At 44.8% G+C, this 15,589-nt stretch overlaps 2 protein-coding genes across 7 annotated transcripts in view; one reads left to right on the top strand and one right to left on the bottom strand.

Annotated features, from left to right (window-relative positions):
* egf (epidermal growth factor) overlaps window positions 1-15,589 on the bottom strand; it is a 172,406-nt gene that overhangs the window by 94,247 nt on the left and 62,570 nt on the right. For all 4 annotated transcript variants that reach the window (XM_087981173.1, XM_087981118.1, XM_087981124.1 and 1 more), the window contains exons 6-7: window positions 1,725-1,835; window positions 649-771 (exon numbers count right to left, since the gene is read on the bottom strand). In XM_087981173.1, the coding sequence (XP_087837299.1) occupies window positions 649-771; window positions 1,725-1,835 (234 nt within the window). The remainder of the gene's footprint in view (window positions 1-648; window positions 772-1,724; window positions 1,836-15,589) is intronic.
* LOC148152084 (endogenous retrovirus group 3 member 1 Env polyprotein-like) lies at window positions 3,750-12,071 on the top strand. Of its 3 annotated transcripts, none has more exons than XM_087981252.1 (2): window positions 3,750-3,798; window positions 9,351-12,071. In XM_087981252.1, exon 2 carries the CDS (start codon window positions 9,592-9,594, stop codon window positions 11,491-11,493), a length of 1,902 nt encoding a protein of 633 aa, XP_087837378.1. In that variant the 5' UTR covers window positions 3,750-3,798; window positions 9,351-9,591; the 3' UTR covers window positions 11,494-12,071. The 3 variants fall into 3 exon arrangements, with proteins under 3 accessions (XP_087837378.1, XP_087837364.1, XP_087837433.1); XM_087981238.1 differs by lacking the exon at window positions 3,750-3,798 and adding an exon at window positions 4,187-4,289; XM_087981307.1 differs by lacking the exon at window positions 3,750-3,798 and having other exon boundaries at window positions 9,218-9,619; window positions 10,489-12,071.

The following is a 15,589-nucleotide window of genomic DNA, read 5'->3' as shown; positions in this document are numbered from 1 at the left end:
CTCTACATCTCTATGATTCTACAATCACCAACAATAACTTATATTTTTATAGTGTCTTTAATGTAACAAAACAGTCCAAAATACTTCATTGATGATGGTCAGATCCAAGGAAAAAATGGGAGGCAAATTAGCCATGGATGTAAGCACTAGAAAAGGGGCAAGTTTTGAAGAATTCCGAAGAAGTCAAAACAGACTTGAAATGTTACTTCTATTTCTCTCCCCACAGATGCTGCCAGACCTGTTGAGACTCTCCAGCACTTTCTGTTTTTATTTCAGGGAACCAGCATGAGCAGTATTTTATCTTTATTCCAATACAAGTTCTTCAATGTCAATAAAGATTCTGTCACAGAATGTGTATGTTGCTGGCCAGGACAACGCTTTTGCTAATCCCTCATTCCTCTGGAAAATGTGAGCTGCCTTCTTGAACAGTTACAGATCTTCCAGCGTTGGGGCACCCAACAGTGTAAATAATACCTGTCTTATTCATTGGAAGTTCTGGAATCCATGGACAATACAGAGATTCACTTAAAGAAAATGACATTGGTTGAAATTCTTCAAAGGTTACTGGAGATACAAGAATCAATGGATTGAATGTTCCTGCCCCTACTATTCTTAGATTTTCACAAAAATACTTGCATGAAACCTTACCATGACAGGTTTTCATATCAGGCAGCAGTATAAAGCCTTCTGGACAGTAGCAGCGATAAGACCCTGGAAAGTTCTCACAGCCTAGAGTGCAGCCATGGTTCCAAAATGCACATTCATTGACATCTGAATATACAGAGATATATACATCAGAGGAAAGAGAAGTTGCATATTGTATTTGGAACTAATAAAAGTATTACAGTGTAGCAGGTGATAAGGAAATAATGAATGTAATTGAACAGTTTTTTCATAGAGAAGATAAGCCAAATGATATCATTGTACTGTATGATCCCAGGTTGGGCAATAATATGGCAGTAGGCCTCATCATCTGAACTCTCTCTCATTCCACACTGTTGTTTCACCTCAGCCTTAAATACAGTTAGTGAAGAAAAACCATCTTGATGTGTCATTGAAATCTTGCTTCATGCAAGTGATTTGTACCATTTAAAACATCCAAGCAAAACATAATTACAGGCATATTTAAAATGATCTAAATCAAAAATGCCTGTGTTGGCTTTTGATGCCTTCTGTGGGCGAGATGTGTTAAATATATTTTACACTTTTATATATATATATATATATATATATACTTTTTGACAGATATATTCTAAATAATGTTACCATTGCAGAGAACAAAATCTAAATTTAAAGCATTTTTCCCCAAACTGCAGATTTTACATCTTCATGCAAACAATTAACCTCCCTACAATTAATAGAAGCATCTAACATGAAAATGTGGTCTGTTTAGTCATGGTAGACAGATAAATGAGGAAATATAATGGGAGATGTCCCGCTTTGATATTCTTAGCACATCCTTTCCCAGCAAATTATATAACCCAGTAAAAAATAGTGATTGAAATATATTTGGACATGATCAGATATACGCTTCCAACATTTGGAGCATTGAAGCAAAATTTCTCCCTACTATTTCAAATGCACATCTTATGCAAACATTCCTTTCATGGTCCAAAACATTCCATAAATGGTCCAAAGTTCATCTTGGCATCAAGCACAACACCAAAGTTGCAAGGAATCGTGTTCAATTTCAGAAAATTGCCAGCTCATTGTGCAAAGTTTACCTTCACAGGAATTCTGATCGTCACTCAGAACATAGCCCTCTTTACACTCACAGTGATTTTCTTCCAAGTCTTTTTTGCAGATGTTTCCATTGTCTCTTTCTGCAGAAATAGCTAACAGAAACAGGAAAGCAACAATGTTAAAGGTACAGTTTTCAGATTCTCCTTTTAATAATGTCAAGGTAATGTGAATTGAGATCTTAGGGATGAATTTCCAGAAGTGTGCCTTGCCCATCAGGGTAGCTTATCCAGAAAGTGTTGCAAGCCTCCAAATCATTCAAAACTGTTTTTCCTCTATCCATGAATGATATTACAGTTTGCAAATTAAGGTTTGTGGAATAGAACTTTATTTTAAACTTAATAATTATTAGAAAATCTATTTACCAATGCACAATTTTGCCACTCTCAGACAATGCTACAGAAGTTCTTAAATTTGTGATGTACTAGGTTGGTCATTTATCTGCCTTTCCCATTGGTGCTATTGGCTGGAAGAAGCACTGCAAGAAGCACTGGCTGGAAAGAATGTGGACACAGACTGCTTGAGGAATCTATGGAAATTCAAACTGTATGATCCAGCAATTCTCATTCATAACTGGCTCATTGTAGACAAGGAATCAACATTTTTATGACTCTATGACTGTGATTACCTATGATTACCTCCATTCTTCATAAGTTTGTACCAAGCTATCTGTCTCAGTTGGTGGAAGCCTCTATTCAACCCTATGGTGCATTTGGCGCTCCTGGGGGTCGGTGATGGGGCTGGAGGGTTACTACCACTATTCCACGTCCACCTGAATATGTTTGGGCCAGGACAATTCATGGCTGGAAATGTGTTGCTGGAAAAGCGCAGCAGGTCAGACAGCATCCAGGGAACAGGAGAATCGACGTTTCGGGCATAAGCCCTTCTTCAGGAAAGGGCTTATGCCCGAAACGTCGATTCTCCTGTTCCCTGGATGCTGTCTGACCTGCTGCGCTTTTCCAGCAACACATTTCCAGCTTTGATCTCCAGCATCTGCAGACCTCACTTTCTCCTCCAGGTCAATTCATGGACAGCTCAGTTCACTTGCGTTAACTCACTAACAGGTAGAGAACTCATCGTGGTGGGAACACGACAAATATACTTCGTGTTTGCTTGGGTGCTTCCAGGAGGTCGGGGTCCCTCATTAAAGACACTCAGCACTGAATCAAGAGATTCAGAATCAGGAAAGCCTACAGCTAGCCACCTACTTTGAATGCAATTACTTTCCTGAGTAAACCTCTTTTTGCACACTCATACCCATGTCACTCATTTGTACCTGGGTCCATCCTCAATCAAGGCCATAGCTAATTGCTATATTGGCAGGACCATCACACACACAGCCTCCCCAAACCACACACCCCCAACACCCTCAACCCTGGCCTCCTGCCCAGCCAGTCATGCCACTGTGGCCATTGTCATAATAATCAAATCCTCATCAGGGACTGATTATATAGGTGGTTTATTTGAAGAAGTAAATCACAGTATCGGTTATGAAGCAGACATTACAGTTTACAAACATGAAGCAGACTTTCAAGAAGAGTTGTGATAATGCACACACACACACACACACACACGGAAGTTTATCTCATTACAATAATGTGAACCTAAGAAGCTTCATTATGTAATTTACTGACACATCTAGTTCACATTTATGGTGACTTTGCCTCTTGTTTCTTTCTGTGTTCTGGACCTTATATGGTACAACAGGACTGAGAGATCATTGGGAAACTAGAACAGACCTGATCTATCTTCAGTTCTGTAAGAGGTAATTTCGGTTTAAACTTTAAGATGTGCCTGGACCACAGACTGATCTATAATAAAAGACAAAACCTTTGTTTCTTTTCTAACAACCATTTTATATACTCAAAAGTAGAGTAGTTTAAATTGTGCAGAATGCTGACAATTTGTGAGCTATAGTGAAAGCGAGCAGGCTCTTGATTAATGAAGCCATTCACATAGCAGAGAAGGATGAGTCCTTCGCTGATAAGACTCCAGGATGGGAGTGCGACTTGAGACATCTGTTTCAAGATTAAAGCTTTTGACTGATAAGACTACAGGGTGAGAAAAACAACAAACTTTGGAGACTCTGGAGCCTTTTGTTGCAGACTTTGTGATAAAAATAATCATGTTTTTAAGAATGTGAACCTCATGGCTTGTTGGAGCCAAGGAGAGGAGGGACTTGTCCTATAAATAATGGAGACTTTGTAAGCCTCAGCGCGCCTTTTCTTTAAGGGTGCCCGACTCTGCAGACTTGACTTGTTAATAAAACTTTGTTTTCCTGAATTTGTCTAGAGCGATTATTGAGAAGCGATTTTCGTTTCTAACAACTTGGGGGCTCGTCCGGGATCAACACTCCGGCCGCAAGGGGAGTTGAGGAAGGATATCGGAGAAGGTGCACCCTGCTGAGTTCAGCAGTCCCTGATTCCTTGCTTGTCGCCCCGTGCGGCTTGAGCGAGTGATATCCGGGAGGCTCAGGAAAACAAAGGAGGGGTGTACCCGAGGCAGTGGGGACGGTTAACGATCGAGTAATTTCGGTGCACCGAACCCAGGTAAGACAAAACTTGCGGGGACCGTGTTTCCGGAGGACTGGGTACCTACGGGGTGCCTGTGGATTTTTTTTCTACAGAGACGTGGGACTCAGGAATCTGGAGGCCGGGGCTCGCCTGTGAGGGATTTTGCAGAGACCGTGTTTGAGGAGGAACGTGTACCTACGGGGTGCCTGTGATTTGTGTCACAGAGACGTAGGACACAGGAATCCAAAGACCGGGGGTGCCTGCAAAGGAACCTGGGCGATCACGGGACTGAAGGTCCGGGAATTGGCTACATTGTGATAGATTATCACGGGAAAAATACGAAGTCCTCGGAAATGGGAAATAAGGGATCTAAGGTGATTAAGGGAAAGGTAGGCTTAAACAGGGACAATGACACATACCCCGGGGTACCTGACGATAGTCCGTTAGGGAGAATGCTAAATAATTGGGATCAGGCTGGAAGAAAGGGAAAATCTAAAAGGAAGATGGTAAAATACTGTCAAAAGTGGTCCCAGAAACCTATTCAGGGCGACTCAGTGTGGTGGCCTAGATTCGGTACTGACGAAGACTGGGTCCGGCAAGCCCTCATTTTATATGTCAATTCAAAACCTGATGTTAATCTGGAAGAAAGTGATTATGCCCTTTGTTGGCTGCCGGTTACGATATCTTGTCAAATGCAGGTAACTAATAAAGACTCGAAAGGGCAGAAAGAATGGGACCCTTTAGATCACTTACCGCCGCCCTACGTGACCCCGTCTGCCCCACAGAATGTTCCTTCGGGTGACGACGATTCAGGGGAAGGGGAAGAAGATTGGGAGGAATCACAAACTACCTCAGGGGTACAGACCAGATCTCAAGCTGAAAAGGGTCACAGACAAAACCCTGTCTCGATTGCAAGAATGAATCCACTCCGGGAAGTGCCCATGGGGGGCGAGGAAGGAAGGACGGGATATGTGAACGTTCCCTTGACGAGTACTGAAGTACGGAATTTCAGGAGGGAGATGAAGGGTCTACTAGAGGACCCCATGGGACTTGCTGAACAATTGGATCAGTTCCTGGGTCCGAATACTTACACGTGGGAAGAGATGTGTTCCATCATGAAAACATTGTTCTCTAGCCAGGAGCGTCAGATGATACGACAAGCTGCGCTCTTGGTCTGGGAGAGAGAGGGGGGAGAAGGAGGGGAGCAGAAGTTTCCCCTCACCGACCCCGAGTGGGATAAGAACACGGAGGGAGGACGGCGCAAGATGAGAGACATGCGGGAATATTGGATAAAAGGAATAAGACACGCAGCCCCAAAGGGGCACAATTTTACCAAGGCCTTTGGTAATCATCAAAACCCGGAGGAAACCCCTACGGACTTCCTAGACAGGATTAGGAAGAATGTGCAGCAGTTTGCTGGGGTGGACCATGAGACGGACATGGGGCAACAACTCATACGGGTAGAGTTTGTATCAAAGGCCTGGCCGGACATACGAAAGAAGTTAGAGAAAATGGATGATTGGGATAGTAAATCTTTAAGTGAATTACTACGAGAGGCGCAAAAGGTGAGAAGGGACGATGAGAAGCAAAGGAAGGCGACAAAGATAATGATGCAAACGGTGCAACAAATGACAGCTGGAAGAAAGGAAAAGGGAGAGCCGTGGCAGAAACAGGAAAGGGGAGAGTCGTGGCAAGAGCAGAGGAAAAGAGAACCATGGCCGGAACAAAGGAAGAGTGGAGGAACGCGAGACCGCGACAGGGAAATGAAGAGGACACTCAGATGTTACTATTGTAATGAAGAGGGACATTTTAAACGAGAGTGCTCCCGCTACAAGCGGGAGGTGAGGTCGTACGCCCTGATGGAGGAAGATTAGGGAGGTCGGGGGTTCCTACCCTTGGGGCAAAAGGACTATCGACAGGAACCTCTGGTAAACTTGAAAGTAGGGCCCCAAGGATCGGAGATCACATTTATGGTGGACTCGGAAGCCGAAAGATCAAGTATAATCCAAATACCCCCCGGCACCCGAGCAGGAGGAAAAGTTATGGGGGTATCTGGAATTGGAGGACAGAAATTACAAGTCCCAGTGGTAGAGGACGTGGAAATTGGATATGAAAACAGAACTACTAAACGAGACCTCCTTCTACTGCCATCGGCGGGATTTAATTTGTTAGGAAGAGACTTGCAGGTCAAACTAGGGATCGGAACGGTACCAAGTAACGGGGAAATGGTGGTAAGGTTGTTCGCCCTCACCGAAGATGATGATCAACAAATAGACCCGGAAGTTTGGTACCGAGAGGGGAACAGAGGGGGTCTAAACATCAAACCTCTCCAAATCACCATGTTACCAGGAAGAGGCCCGGTAAGAAGGAAACAATACCCGGTTGCTATGGAAGGACGGGAGGGGTTACAACCTGTGATAGAAAGATTAATCACAGATGGACTACTGGAGGAATGCATGTCCCCTTTCAATACTCCAATACTCCCTGTGAGGAAGCCGGACGGGACATATAGGCTGATGCAAGACCTGCGGGGGTTGAATGAAGTAGTCCAGGCTAGATACCCGGTGGTACCTAATCCCTACACGTTAATGAGTAAAATTCCCCCCGAACATGAATGGTTCAGCGTAATAGATCTGAAGGATGCTTTTTGGAGTTGCCCCCTTGACGAAGAAAGTCAGAACCTTTTTGCCTTTGAATGGGAGAATCCCTTCACAGGACGAAAGCGACAGTTAAGATGGACGGTCTTGCCGCAGGGATTCACGGAGTCACCCAATTTGTTTGGACAAATACTGGAGCAGATCTTAGAAGGATTTCAGTGTAACGCGGAGAATCAATTGCTCCAATATGTCGATGATCTCTTACTCTCAGGACCAAGAGACGAGGAGGTACGAGCAGACACCGTTGCCCTGTTGAACTTCCTGGGGAAACAGGGTCTACGCGTCTCCAGGACAAAACTCCAGTTTGTGGAGCGAGAAGTAAGATATCTGGGCCATCAAGTCAGTAAGGGGCACCGCCGTATCACGCCAGAACGAATATCAGGAATTACGGGTATGCCAATACCCAGGACGAAGAAGGAAGTCAGACAATTCCTGGGACTAGTAGGGTATTGCCGGATATGGATTGAAAGTTACACCACTTTAGTAAAATTTTTGTACGACAAACTGGGACAAGAAGGACAAAAGGTGGACTGGTCAGATGAGGAGGAGCAGCGATTTAATATTATTAAAAATAAACTGATTCGAGCTCCGGTATTGGCTTTACCCACCCTGAAGGAACCGTTCCAGTTATATGTTAATAGCGCCGGCGGAATTGCCCAGGGTGTGCTCACTCAGCTGCGGGCAGGGAAACGTCAGCCGGTTGCATTTTTGTCAAAAATGTTAGACCCTGTGTCACGTGGATGGCCGACCTGTATACAGGCAGTGGCAGCTACGGCAATGTTAGTAGAAGAGGCCCGGAAACTTACCTTTGGAGGAAGGATCACAGTATACTCCCCACATTCGGTTAGTGCCATACTGGCTCAGAAGGCTCACCGCTGGTTAACAGACTCTCGCATCCTAAAGTATGAGACGATTTTGATGACCGGGAACGATCTCAATTTTGCAAAAGATCTCAGTTGCAACCCAGCCCAGTTTCTGTACGGACGTCCTGCAGACGGGGAACAGGAGCATGATTGTGTGGAATTTGTGGACTTGCAGACCAAAAGCCGAGAGGACCTGCAAGAAGCCCCGCTGGGTGAGGGACAGGAACTGTATATCGACGGGTCCTCCCGGTGCATCAGTGGAGTACGATACAGTGGCTATGCTGTTATAGATGGTGCAACGAAACGGACGATTGAGTCTGGACGACTGCCCGGGAAGTGGTCAGCCCAATCCTGTGAGTTGTACGCCCTCCAGAGGGCCCTGAAGCTGTTGGAAGGGAAAGTGGGGACCATATATACTGACTCAAAGTATGCATACGGAGTCGTTCATACTTTCGGGAAAATCTGGAAAGAGCGAGGATTGATAACTTCCCGGGGAAAGGAATTAGCTCACGAACAAATGATCAGCCTAACGTTGGAAGCCCTGGCGTTACCTACGGAACTTGCAGTAGTCCATGTACCCGGTCACCAGAAGGGGTCGACACCGGAAGCGGTGGGAAACCGGCTGGCAGACGAGGAAGCCAAGCGGGCAGCGGTCGAAAAATCCGTCCAATTGTTAACGTTAATACCGTTGAGGGAGGGCCTCGCTAAACAACCCGTCTTCACCCAGGGGGAGATTGATAAAATGGATCAATTGGGTGCCCGGCTAGATACTAACGGGAAGTGGACGGTTCCTGATGGGAGACAAGTACTGAACAAACAGATCACCCGGGGTATTCTGCACCGATTACACCATCAGACCCACTGGGGGGTGCAAGCCATGTGTGACACGATCCTGAGAGACTATGTATGCAGGGGGATATACACATTAGCCCAACAAGAGGTAGTCGGATGCCCCACTTGCCGGCGTATTAATCAGAAAACTATGCGTTCTATGCCAGCTGGTGGTCAGCCCCTAGCGATTAGGCCATTTCAGAGGATCCAAGTTGACTTTACAGAATTACCCCCAGTACAGAGATGGAAATATCTGCTAGTAATAGTAGACCATTTCACTCACTGGGTAGAGGCTTTCCCAACTGCCAAAGACGATGCACCAACCGTGGCCCGACTGTTGTTAGAGAACATAATCCCGAGATATGGCATAATGGAATCTATTGACTCCGATTGCGGGACGCATTTTATTTCTAAGCTACACCATTTGATCTGTAATGCCCTGGGCATCCAATGGAAATTCCACACACCCTGGCATCCTCAGAGTTCGGGTCGAGTTGAGAGAATGAATGGCACGCTCAAGACCCAATTGACTAAGCTGATGTTAGAAACTAAGTTACCCTGGCCAAAGTGCCTGCCCATTGCCCTAATGAGGATACGTACGGCACCTCGCCGAGATGTCGGGGTTTCCCCCTATGAAATGCTCTTCGGATTACCGTATTGGAGTAAGGTTGATGGATGTCCCACTCTACAAGGGGGGGATGTATTTATCCGAACCTATTTACTGGCCTTATCCCGTTCTTTTGCAGAACTCCGAAGGAAAGGTCTCCTGGCTCAGACTCCGCCGCTCGACTTCCTCCTGCATAAGGTGGAGCCCGGAGATTGGATACTTGTTAAGACCTGGAAGGCCGAAAAGCTCCAGCCGCGGTGGGAAGGACCGTTCCTGGTTCTGTTAACAACTGAGGCAGCTGTTCGAACGAAAGAAAAAGGGTGGGTCCACGCATCAAGGATAAAGGGGCCCGTTCCGCCTGAAGAAGAAAGCACCTGGACATGCGAACAAGGGGACAAGCCGTTGTCGGTAAAACTGAAAAGACAGCAATAATGAACTCTACTTGGACTGTATTGGTGGGGATATTGATCAGTTTACTCCTGTATGTGGGGGAGGGTGAGGGGAGATGTGACAAATGTCGAACTACAGTAAGACTTGGGATTCGAATCTATTCGGGATCATTTGTGTCCCATTCCTATGTGGACGATAGGTGTTACGATGTGAGTGCACGCCATGAATGTTGGGAGGATGGGAGACCCTATTATCAGGTATATAATAAAGGATACGGTGGCAAAATCCATGGATGCCCTATAAATGACCGCTGGGTGTGTATTAGCAAAACTGGGAGGCGGGACCTATCCTCCGTGTTGCTCAGGGAGCAGGTTGACAGAGTCAAGGAGACCAAGATACAGATCCCTGATCGGGGGTTGGGGAAAGAGCAAGACCGACAGGGAACGGTCGTGCTCCCTAAAGTGCCATCTGTATACGAAGAGGTAGAAGGACAGATTAAACTCCCTGATGTTACACAAAACCTGTTTATTGATCTCACCTCTAGAATAGCCACTGTTTTAAATGTTAGCAATTGCTGGGTCTGTGGGGGGCCGCATATGTCGGAACAATGGCCGTGGACTGGTCAAAGCTTAGACATAGGGGAATTGCTGCAAACCACTTGGACTCGTGACAACGACAGAAAAAGCCAGGGGTGGAGACTGACAAACAGCCCTGAGGGCCAGTTCTGTATTGAAGGCAAGGGGACCGTGAAGGTAGGGATTAGCCCCTGTCAGAATATATTGGATGCAACCACGCGAGTATGGTGGCCTGAGAATATTGCTTGGTACATTGCAAACCGAGATCATCAAAATTGCATTCGGTTACGTTCTGATTCCTCCTCTTACGAGCTCAGTGCTGACCCTTCCGATGGCATGAAAAGAGTGTGGAGCGGTGGTTGTCAGGGGAATCAATGCTGGAATAATCCTGTCCAGACTCTGCCACGGGGTCAACAATCCGAATACTGGAATTGCAGTGGTCCTGGTCCTTATGAGGGCGTCCCTGGGGTAAAGGAGTTGTGGGATGACGTTGTGAGGCAGGGAGGGCCTGCTCCAGATGGCCTATTTTGGATATGCGGTAATCAGGCATACTCCAAACTGCCCATGGGATGGGCTGGGGTATGCTTCCTGGGTCTAATACGACCTGCGTTCTTCCTATTACCCCGGGAGGAAGGCGATGATTTGGGAGTTAAACTCTTTGACTCCCTGCGTAGGTCGCCAAGGGATATCCAAGTCGGTGATTGGGGGGATGAGTGGCCACCGGCCCGGATTATTGAATACTATGGGCCGGCTACTTGGGCACAGGACGGATCATGGGGATATCGTACTCCTATCTATATGCTAAATCGAATTATCAGGCTCCAAGCAGTCGTAGAGGTCATTACTAACCGGACTGCCCTGGCCCTAGAGCTGTTGGCTCAGCAGCAGGATCAGATGAGGGCTGCTATATATCAAAACCGACTTGCCTTGGATTATCTGTTGGCCTCGGAGGGGGGTGTGTGCGGGAAATTTAACCTGACAAACTGCTGTCTAGAAATTGACGATAATGGTAAAGCGGTTTTGAAAATTTCCGATGAAATTCGGAGATTGGCCCATGTGCCAGTACAATCTTGGCGTCCTCTTAGTGGCATCGGATGGTGGGATGGTCTCCTAGGTGGTAGCTGGTGGCGCACGGCGTTGCTGGTGGTTGGGGGCGGCATGATTCTTCTTCTCGTATTACCCTGCCTAACTCCCTGTATTCAGTTTTTAATTCAGAAAAATATTTCCCGACTCCAGGCAGTGGTGGTTCCACAACATGGGACACGGGAACTTAAAGTGATGTTGCTGCGAAAGACCAAGGATTTCCCGGGCCCTTGAGGGAAGGGGGGGGGCTTATCTTGGTCAGGCACATCTTAAAGAAAGAAAAGGGTGGAATTGTAAGAGGTAATTTCGGTTTAAACTTTAAGATGTGCCTGGACCACAGACTGATCTATAATAAAAGACAAAACTTTTGTTTCTTTTCGAACAACCATTTTATATACTCAAAAGTAGAGTAGTTTAAATTGTGCAGAATGCTGACAATTTGTGAGCTATAGTGAAAGCGAGCAGGCTCTTGATTAATGAAGCCATTCACACAGCAGAGAAGGATGAGTCCTTCGCTGATAAGACTCCAGGATGGGAGTGCGACTTGAGACATCTGTTTCAAGATTAAAGCTTTTGACTGATAAGACTACAGGGTGAGAAAAACAACAAACTTTGGAGACTCTGGAGCCTTTTGTTGCAGACTTTGTGATAAAAATAATGATGTTTTTAAGAATGTGAACCTCATGGCTTGTTGGAGCCAAGGAGAGGAGGGACTTGTCCTATAAATAATGGAGACTTTGTAAGCCTCAGCGCGCCTTTTCTTTAAGGGTGCCCGACTCTGCAGACTTGACTTGTTAATAAAACTTTGTTTTCCTGAATTTGTCTAGAGCGATTATTGAGAAGCGATTTTCGTTTCTAACAAGTTCCATCTCACCATTGTGTTAACTTATGTGTGTATAGACCAGTTCAGATCACATTTTGTTACCTCGGCTGAGTGCCATCTGCTTCCTGTGGGATCGTGAACACAAAATTGTCATTCCCTGTGTAATCTTCAAAATTTTGCATCCATATTTTTATTTTAAGCTCATTTGTCATTATCTGTTGCAGTTTTACAAGCTGCCCTCGAGTTTCAAAATTAGCACTTTGAATACGACTCCATAAATTGGTATGTGAGTCAAACATGCACCCCACTGGTGATGGAATGGTTGCACTCTGAAGTATTGCTCTCAAGTGTGACATTAGAATGTGTAGATCTTGCCTGGCTACATTTGAGGACTAGGTTTTTGATTGTGCAAATAATACATTCAGCTAGACCATTGGACTTGTGATAAGTGGACAAACAATTATGTGTTTAACTTTCCTGAAATACCTTCCCAATCAATTGTCCAGAAAGATCTCATGAGGAGTGCTGTAAAATTACAAGTTTTATAATGAATTGAAAGTGACTTTACTGAAGCTTCAAAGAAGTCCTGCTGATCCCCACATCATTTCAAAGGTATACTTTTTGCCTCAATAATTCTCCAAGTGCTGAAGACTTTAAAGTAAAATTAGAAATGTGTGAAGATTCCCCTCAAAGGTCAGCAAGGTGGTCTTTGTATGGAGCCGTAGAATATGGGGGAGATACTAAATGAGTATTTTGCATCAGTAATTACTGTGGAAAAGGATATGGAAGATATAGAATGTAGGGAAATAGATGATGACATCTTGCAAAATGTCCATATTACAGAGGAGGATGTGCTGGATGTCTTGAAACACATAAAAGTGGATAAATTCCCAGGACCTGATCAGGTGTACCCAAGAACTCTGTGGGAAGTTAGAGAAGTGATTGCTGGGCCTCTTGCTGAGATATTTGTATCATCGATAGTCACAGGTGAGGTGCCAGAAGATTGGAGGTTGGCTAATGTGGTGCCACTGTTTAAGAAAGGTGGTAAGAACAAGCCAGGGAACTATAGATCAGTGAGCCTGATGTCAGTGGTGGGCAAGTTGTTGGAGGGAATTCTGAGGGACAGGATGTACATGTACTTGGAAAGTCAATGACTGATTAGGGATAGTCAACATGGCTTAGTGCGTGGGAAATTATATCTCACAAACTTGATTGAGTTTTTTGAGGAAATAAGAAAGAGGATTGATGAGGGCAGAGCGGTAGATGTAATCTATATGGACTTGAATAAGGCGTACGACAAGGTTCCTCATGGGAGACTGATTAGCAAGGTTAGATCTCACGGAATACAGGGAGAACTAGTCATTTGGATACAGAACTGGCTCAAAGGTAGAAGACGGAGGGTGGTGGTGGAGGGTTGTTTTTCAGACTGGAGGCCTGTGACCAGTGGAGTGCCACAAGGATCGTTGCTGGGTCCTCTACTTTTTGTCATTTACATAAATGATTTGGATGCGAGCATAAGAGGTACAGTTAGTACCAAAATTGGAGGTGTAGTGGACAGCGAAGAGGGTTACCTCAGATTACAACTGTATCTGGACCAGATGGGCCAATGGGCTGAGGAGTGGCAGGTAGAGTTTAATTCAGAAAAATGTGAGGTGCTGCATTTTGGGAAAGCAAATCTTAGCAGAACTTATACACTTAATGGGAGTGTTGCTGAAAAAGAGACCTTGGAGTGCAGGTTCTTAGCTCCTTAAAAGTCGAGTCGTAGGTAGGTAGGATAGTGAAGAAGGCGTTTGGTATGCTTTCCTTTATTGGTCAGAGTATTGAATACAGGAGTTGGGAGGTCATGTTGTGGCTATACAGGACATTGGAATATTGCGTGCAATTCTGGCTTCCCTTCTGTTGGAGGGATGTTGTGAAACGTGAAAGGGTTCAGAAAAGATTTACAAGGATGGCGCCAGGGTTGGAGGATTTGAGCTATGGGGAGAGGCTGAAGAGGCTGGAGCTGTTTTCCTTGGGGCATCGGAGGCTGAGGGGTGACCTAATAGAGGTTTACAAAATTATGAGGGGCATAGATAGGGTAAATAGGCAAAGTCTTTTCCCTGGGGTGGGGTTGTCCAGAACTAGAGGGCATAGGTTTAGGGTAAGTGGGGCAACGTTTTCACACAGAGGGTGGTATGTGTATGGAATGAGCTGCCAGAGGAAGTGGTGGAGGCCGGTACAATTGCAACATTTAAGAGACATTTGGATGGGTATATAAGAAGGGGTTGGAGGGATATAGGCTGAGTACTGGCAGGTGGGACTAGATTGGGTTGGGATATCTGATGGCATGGACGGGTTGGACCTAAAGGTCTTGTTTCTATGCTGTACATCTCTATGACTCTATGATAATAAGTTGAACTGACCTGGACATCTTTGAAGATCATTTTTCCCTGAGGAGTTGGTATGACTTTTGTGTTCTCTATTTCATTTGGATCAGGATGTATTGGAGTAAATAGAATTGAAAAAGTTCATCTGTGACACATTGATGTGAAATTTCTAACTGTTGCATATCAGTCTTTCATTTCATGCCTTTTGCAACAATAATTGCAGATTCTGGATATGTACTTGCCTTGTCCTTCCTATCACAGCTTTGTCACCAATTACACAAATACATCCTCGTACAATGGATGAAATACAGTTATTATGAGCTTGACTGAAATCCTGGCTAACGAATAACCTAAATGAGAGCCAATGAAAATAGTACTGTCTGACCAGATGCACTGACCAGTAACTATGCATGGCATCAAGTTTTAAGAAGAATTTTGAATTTAATTCTGAGAATGGGTGTTTTGTAAAGACATCATTTCAAAGCTGTGTTTAGGTGTCATGTATCAAGGCATACTCTCAATGACTCATCTTTCTACATGACACCAGTCTGTGTGTTTTCGTATTCTTTGAATGATTCCATCTTGCGCAATCTTGTCAAGTTCGATCCTCAATTTGTCTTTGAAGTGAATATTGTACTTACAGAGTAAGATGTGTTTGCATTTTCTTCCGAATACAATCTTGCAGTTCCTTTGACACTGCTCATTTTGGTGAAACATTCTGGATAGTTAAATGGTAAGCCATGAATTGAAGTTTCTGAGGCAAAGTTTCTGAGCTTGATATCTCACGGATTCCATTGAATCGGACCAGTGTTCGGTCACAACTTAGTGATAAAAACATGCTTTCCTCATTCCTCATCTAACCACAGTTGATAGTGGCTTGATAGTGTTTTTCATTCACTCAGGATATGGCTTTCCCTGCTGAAACCAGCAGAGTGTCTTATTACACGCTACCATTATACTTGAATACAATTCTACTTTCTTGGATGCTGCTTCAGAGTGTTCAAGCATTCAAAAAAAAACAGCAAATAGCATCAAAGGGGGAACAAGGCAAAATTCATGGCTCTTTACCAAAATTATGTAGCATTTAGAATGTAATAAATGAATTAGTGGCACAAATAGAGGTTAATAGGTCTGATTTTAT

This window comes from Chiloscyllium plagiosum, unplaced genomic scaffold (genome assembly GCF_037043375.1).
Source record: "Chiloscyllium plagiosum isolate Xiang-an unplaced genomic scaffold, Cpla_swu_hap1 HiC_scaffold_1, whole genome shotgun sequence".
Classification (NCBI taxonomy): Eukaryota; Metazoa; Chordata; class Chondrichthyes; order Orectolobiformes; family Hemiscylliidae; genus Chiloscyllium; species Chiloscyllium plagiosum.
Note: the sequence above shows the minus strand (reverse complement) of the source record. Positions and strands in the feature narration are given on the sequence as shown.

What these genes read in the sequence shown, in the direction of transcription:
- LOC148152084 (XM_087981252.1), top strand. Translation starts at nt 9,592, where the DNA reads ATGCGAACAAGGGGACAAGCCGTTGTCGGTAAAACTGAAAAGACAGCA.